This window comes from Electrophorus electricus, chromosome 6, assembly GCF_013358815.1.
Source record: "Electrophorus electricus isolate fEleEle1 chromosome 6, fEleEle1.pri, whole genome shotgun sequence".
Lineage (NCBI taxonomy): Eukaryota > Metazoa > Chordata > Actinopteri > Gymnotiformes > Gymnotidae > Electrophorus > Electrophorus electricus.
In genome coordinates this window covers 17,277,034-17,283,786 of record NC_049540.1, presented here as the reverse complement: position 1 = coordinate 17,283,786, position 6,753 = coordinate 17,277,034, and the positions used below count along the sequence as shown (strand labels likewise).

General features: G+C 36.5%; 2 protein-coding genes across 2 annotated transcripts in view; one reads left to right on the top strand and one right to left on the bottom strand.

Moving 5' to 3' along the window:
* Window positions 1–337: 337 nt before the first annotated feature.
* On the bottom strand, window positions 338–3,806 carry zcchc10 (zinc finger, CCHC domain containing 10). Its single transcript, XM_027018716.2, has 4 exons — window positions 3,730–3,806; window positions 3,255–3,416; window positions 1,566–1,610; window positions 338–1,323 (listed from the first exon to the last, which is right to left on the bottom strand). The coding sequence occupies exons 1-4, from the start codon at window positions 3,768–3,770 to the stop codon at window positions 1,059–1,061; spliced, it is 513 nt and encodes a 170-aa protein (XP_026874517.2). The 5' UTR covers window positions 3,771–3,806; the 3' UTR covers window positions 338–1,058.
* A 1,204-nt stretch (window positions 3,807–5,010) lies between these two features.
* Window positions 5,011–6,753, top strand: part of hspa4a (heat shock protein 4a) — a 29,647-nt gene continuing 27,904 nt past the window's right edge. Inside the window, exon 1 of the mRNA XM_035527352.1 lies at window positions 5,011–5,367. Coding sequence (XP_035383245.1) covers window positions 5,261–5,367 — 107 coding nt within the window. The 5' untranslated portion in view covers window positions 5,011–5,260. The remainder of the gene's footprint in view (window positions 5,368–6,753) is intronic.

The window sequence follows — 6,753 nt, the reverse complement described above, 5'->3', positions numbered from 1 at the left end:
CTATAAGTTGCGAGGAGTATATGATATAAATATCATACATGAGCAAAAGTCACGCATTTAAAATTCCCACATCACTAACAGGAAAGATTTTATGTCTTTAATATCTGCTGTCTGTCAGCTATGTAAGTAAAAATACTTTGAAGATAGAACTTTGGAGGATGTGTTGGCATTGAAAGGTGTTCACCTTCGAATTTGTAAGACATTTTAATAGATTGTACCAGTTCAACAGAATCAGATGTGCCAACAAATCACCAAAATGACCAACAAGCTTTCTGATTAGTATTTATATTTGAACTAGTTTTCATATGTGAAATGCAACAAGCCATACAATGAGGAATGTATGATACAAATTACATTTATTCTTGACTCACATTAAAAAGAAACTCTGAACCAAGATACAACAGATTCAAACAGTAATATCAACGAAGGGGTGAAACAGTGCCCTGTTCAACAGACATTATCTAAGGCCTTGGCTTGTCAACATGACCATATCAAAACTCTAGAATTCCCAGATTTCCTGCAAAAACAAACATGGTGCGTCAGTCTCAGCTAAAAACAGCACTGCTCATGTCAGATTGTCATGTGTAGCAAGGTATGACCAAGGGCACCATCAATGTCAATTTCCTCAATGCTTTTTAGATGTCATTTAATATTTAAATAATGCAACCTTTAGATTTAAAGGGAAATTAACAATCTGCACTACGCCAAATAAAAAAACGTATTAACAAGGTTGCTGAGAGTGAAGCACAACAGAAAGAAAAGTTAAAGGAAAATAAAGAGCTGGACACGTCTACACTCGGGTGATATCATATTCAGGAAAACATATGTACCCAGTGTTTGGTTAAGGGTGAAAATCAGAATTCATAGTTATAGTTGTAACCCATAGATTTACTTCTGCTTTACCACCCAGTGTTGAGGATCAATAACTAAGGAAGAGGCTCAAAGTGTAGATGGAAACTAACTTGGTGCAGATGGAAATTATAAACCACCTCCCTTTCACAATCAATGTATGATATACAACAGCTCCGAATTGAAAAGTGCAGACAAATCAGTTTGCTTTATTTCTTTTTTTTCCGTTTCTTGGGAGGACCTTGGTCCGAACTGCTGCCACTGGACGAGTCTGAATAGGAGTCAGAGCTGGAGGAAGAAGAAGAGGAAGCAGAGGAGGAAGAGGAAGAGCTGGAGCTGTCTTCACTGTCACTGCTGTCACCAGCGTCTTCGGAGGACGACGAGGAGCCGGAGGAGTCGCTGCTGTCTGAGGAGGAGTCGCTGGAGGAGCTGTCTGAGTCACCGTCGCTGCTGGAGCTACTGGAGGACTTGGACCTGAAGGAGAACAGTGCACACGCACACGTCACCAATCTGGATGGATTGTGGCAGTGCCTCTGACTCTTCAACAGCTTGTTTTGGAGACTAATGCAGACCCTCTGCCAGTGGCTTGCTTTATAATACTTTCATTACTAGTGCATAGCAGCATAACACAAAAATTTGCTGACATGCAGCTTCAGATCAAAGGGGCCTCATTTAAACACTCAGCTGAAAGCAAGAAAAATACAGATGTTGGTTACCTTTTTTTCTTTGTCTTCTTTTCACTCAGTGATAACGGTCCATGTCTAAGAGATATGTAGAGAAATTGGGGGGGAGGGGGGTTAGGCTTGAGGTGTTTGATTCAAGGGTACAGATGTAGGACACCAAGGTGGGAAATCACACTGAATGCCCCATTTTTATTCCAATACGTAAACACAGTTACATTGCTCATTTTGTATAAATAATAGTGCAGACAGTATAAATTATATGGGGAAGGTGAGATATTGCGCTTAAATGTAATTCTATTTAAAGACCTGTAGGTGGCAGTGTTCATTTGTGTAGCCTTTTTTTTTTTTGCCAGTGTTGGGTCCTTGCTCTTCCAACGCATGGTAAATGGGAAATAAATACAGAAAATAGGTCTTATATATGTTTATATAATATACATCATGAGATATCTATCTTGGTTTCAGAGGATGAGCAAAATCATCTAACTGGGATATCTGCAGAACAATCAGGGCGGACCGAGAATGTTGAGAACTTGAATCTGCCACAAGGCCACGAGTCTGCACTACTTTAAACCTCATCTAACATGGGATATTTGCATTTACTATCACTATAAATGTCTTTAAAAAAATGGAATGGCATTTCCAATTTGGTCAATTTTAATTAAAGAAATTTCCCAAGGTTTGTCTAGTTTGGCTAGCTAAAAACTCCACAAAAAACATCTCATTGTGGACATACAAATGCATCCTGTATTAGACTCAAGAAGGTACAACCACAATCATTAAAGACAAATCATGGCATCATGCTACTGGGTGGATAAGTAGTATTCCTTTTTAAAAAACTCTTTATCTAAAATCATAATTTAGTGGTATGATGGCCAACCTAGCTTCAATTGCAGGGTAATGTCTTAGAGAAAGGTGTGCTTTAGGGGTCATATGTGAATGCATATACAGTGATCTGTATATGTATATATGTAAATGTGTAAACGTATTCTCTCTCTCTCTTATTTATTTATTTATATATATACACACACACACACACACACACACATACATATGTATATATACACACACATACATATAAATAGTGTGTATATATACACACACACACACAAATACATATACACATACATACATATATATACATATACACATACATACATATACATATATACATATATATATATATAAATGAGAGAGAGAATACGTTTACACATTTATGCAATGTGTGTGTGTATAATTATATATATATATACACACACACACACACACACACACATATACACACACAAATACATACATATATATGTATTTGTGTGTGTGTGTATGTATGTAATATATATATATATATATATATATATATATATATATATATATATATATATACATACATATATATATATACACACACACACACACACACACACACACACACACACACACACAAACAAACAAGGAAAGAGTAAAAAGAGAGAGATGGAGGATTGGATCCAACATATTTAGAATTGATATCAATCTCGGTCAAAAAAAAGAGCAATCCTAGGAATAGTGAAAATACTCCACTGCACCCTCAAACTTCCAGACTTCTGGTAGAAGGTCCGAGTGTTTTATTTGGGTCACAAAATATTATATACAAAAATAGGTAATTAGAATTAGAACCAAAAGATAAGCAGTTGTAAAAATACTACTATACTGTGCACACTTCCCATGCCTACTTATATCACTTACCCTGTGATATCGGCGTCTTTTTTCTCGTTTTCTTTAAGCTTCTTCTTCAGCTCGGTTGTTCTTGACGGTCTATAAAGGTACTTTCTTTTACCAGTGCATTCATATGACCAGTGTCCATGTTCCAGGCACTTTTGGCAGCGAACATGCTGTTTGTTTGCCTCCCTGTAGTAAGACGACGTAAACAAAATTAGGTATGAAACTGATACAGCTATTATAAGTACAACGAGGGTGACACTACAGAAATTATAGTAAGTTGTAAAAGTTTGACAATGAAAATTCGATAACAGAAACTTAGCGACTTAACACGATGCGCACTACTGTTAACTGTAGACACACAACATTCAGTTTGGTGTTAATTTCAATGACTATGAAGCCTTAAAGACCCTAGCTTTGAGGTAACGTATGACAGTTTCACAGCGTGCACAACGCAAGGCACTAAAAGATCCTTGAGTGTATAACATTTAAAAGAACTTACGCTTGCCTTCGAGCAATTAATCTATGCATAGGCGTCGCCATGCTCCTTGCGTCAATCCATTTGTATGAACTCTTTTTCCGATTTTAATGTCTGCCACCTACTGGTCAGGAGGTAAAGGGATTCTATTTCGAGAAACACGAGGAAACACGATATGTGAATTACTTTTGTTTTACTTTTACCTTTCTTGTTCTTAATACATAATTTTCTTTATGAAATATTTTTGTGGTTGTTATAAATATTTCAACACACTAATATTTACTATATTGGATACCTTTGCACTTTTGCCATTTAAGAAATCAGTTCCTGACTGAGATGTCTTACCATAAATATCAAGTAAAGCTGCTTTGTCCTAATAACAAACAAGAAAATATAATGCACATAACACTTACAATATAAAGTAACCTTTTCTAGAAATTAAAACAAATATATTTCAACATGATAACAATTTCAATCACTTTGAAACACAATTGCCTACCGACTTTCAAATGAACACTAGCTAACATACTGAGCAGAATAGAGTTCCGTTTTTCACAATAGTCGAAGCTGTATGGAAAACTGTTCAAATGATTCCAGAAAAAAAAACTGGCAAAAGAAGAAGGGACACATTTAAATAGCTTTAAATATCATTTGTGGGCAGCCTGGGTAGTATACGTATCTCAGATACAGAGCACAACTGCAATTGCCAAGTTTGAGTCTGTCCTCCGAGGAATACTATCATATATACAGGAATACTGTAAATCTTTCTGTTTCTGTGCTAAACATGTGCTGCTATTGCTATATTTTATTTTACATTTTAGCTTTGAATGTGCATGTTTTATTATTTTATATTGTGGTGTGTATGCAACACAACAACAATAACGAATGATAAAGAAATTGTTGACATTTTAATTAAAAATTATAAATAATGCAGAATAACATTTTTAAAAACCTTTCTGTCCTTTCGTCTTTAAGAAATTATATTTGTTATGAATCCAGTGTCTTAAACGTGTTTTCATTTAACCATGTACAGTATCGAAACAAACGAGACGTTCACAAACTAGAGGGGGGAGGGGGTTCCTTTTATTATTGTATTATCCTTTCGTTATTGTATCATATTGTTTCATGAATATTGGTTTAAAGATACTATAAATTCACTAATAATTATATTGCAAATGTGTGCTGTCTAAATACTTCTAGAAAATTCTAGTGTTTTTTCTGGCTTCATGCCCAGAAGGCACATTGGTTCATCATCGACTCTGCAGAAAGCTCCAGAGAAATCTGGAATACCCGACCTCTCGCGTTAAGTACGTGAAATTGTGCGTGAACTTAGAAAGGCTGCGTGTTTCACGGAGCAATCTCTGGTGTGTTCTTCTCTTCAGCAGTCAATGGAGCGGTGTGGATTATCAATTCAAGTTAGAGTTGATTTTCCGAATTTTGTAGGCTTTTAGGGATTGACTTTCCGTTTCCTTCTGTCCAGCATTAAAAAAAAAAGCCTTAAGACTTGGTATTCTATATTTGAGCTGCAACTTGGCTTACACGTTTTACATTTAAAATGTCAGTGGTAGGGTTTGATGTGGGCTTTCAGAATTGTTATGTTGCGGTGGCTAGAGCCGGTGGAATAGAGACTGTAGCAAATGAATACAGCGACAGATGTACACCGTAAGTAAAATGTTTTTTAATTATCCCAGTTTCTTTGTTCAGTCATTTTATATTATAGTTAGATACCACGTCCATTGTGAATTGATAGCTGGTCAGCCTGGCTAGTTATAACTTGGATAGCTAATAAGACTGCGGCCTAGAATTAACCAATTTGCACGTGAGCAGCTAGCTAGCTAGCTAGGAAATGCATTTTTGATATTAAAATGTTAACTAGCAAACCTCACTCTTCTCAGTTCCAGGTCGGTGTTCTAATAGTTTTTGAGTTATGATTTGACTGAAGTCTCAAAACTAGCTTGTACAATATGTCTTGTTCGTAGTGCTAAATTAGCATTACTGCATTTTTAAACCCTCATTAGCTACTAGGCTGTTATTTCTAGTTAGTTATCATTCATCTCGTTTTATTAGACGTTTATCTAGATTCGCATTATGCTGGTAAGCATGGCCTTTGCGTTGCGAATACTGCCCTATATCTAGCTATCTAGGTTAGTTAACCTAGCTGGCTAACTGAGCAAGCTAATGTGGCGGTGTGGGTTAGCTAAGCCACATGACGACGCAATGGGCTGTCACCGGCCAGAAAATTCTAGCACTTTTTTGTACAATCGGATATGGCATCTTTAGTAAAAATGCCTAACGTGAAATCAGTATGGATCGGTTACAACGATAATAGCATGTTGCTATATAAAGTCCCTGTTACTAGCATGTTTTGGAATTTACTGGTACTAACTTTAAGATTTGAATCCATAAATTAAATCTCGTTAGATGGCTAACCCTATCTAACTTGTTTAAAAATGATTGTAAGCGTAAAGTATAGCCCCAGTCAGGTCAGATACTGAGAAAGGGTGAAATTAAAACCAAAACCAGCAATGTAGCCAGATTAATATAATTAAGGTTGCCTATCTAACTGTGTAATTTAGCTCAAAGTGGTATTAAACGGCGAGCTGACTGTATTAATTCTGACATGGTTAGCTAGCTCCATTTTCCTTATTACAAGTCGGCCATCTGTTAGTGTAGTCGTCCACATACCCGATTGAAATATCCGATTTAATTTGTTACTTTCTAGATTGAAGTCCGTCTTGACCATCCTACTATACTCCTGTAGACATAGCTAGTTTGCCAGCTAGCTAGGTACAATTAAGGAATTTGCAGATTGTGATTTAGTTGCCTATGGGGGGGTGCATTTGCTGGTGGATGGTTTGCTTTCTGTGGACTTCTGTTGCTACGATACCAGGGGTCCTCCATGTCAGTATTGTGTCGAGGCTGTCAGTTTAAATTTGGTGCAGCTTTAATAGTGTATGGGCAGTACTCCAGACACAGAACGTGTGTTCATTTGATGTGTCGTTATTATGGTGTCTCTGCTGAAAAGACTTTAAATCCTAGAATGAGCTA

Bases quoted from the DNA above. Each gene is read 5' to 3' on its own strand.
- zcchc10 (XM_027018716.2), bottom strand. From the start codon at position 3,770: ATGGCGACGCCTATGCATAGATTAATTGCTCGAAGGCAAGC. The intron at 1,611-3,254 runs GTAAGTGATATA...CATATCTCTTAG, and splicing joins AAAGACGCCGATATCACAGG to ACATGGACCGTTATCACTGA. The intron at 1,324-1,565 runs GTAACCAACATC...GTTCTCCTTCAG, and splicing joins AAGAAGACAAAGAAAAAAAG to GTCCAAGTCCTCCAGTAGCT.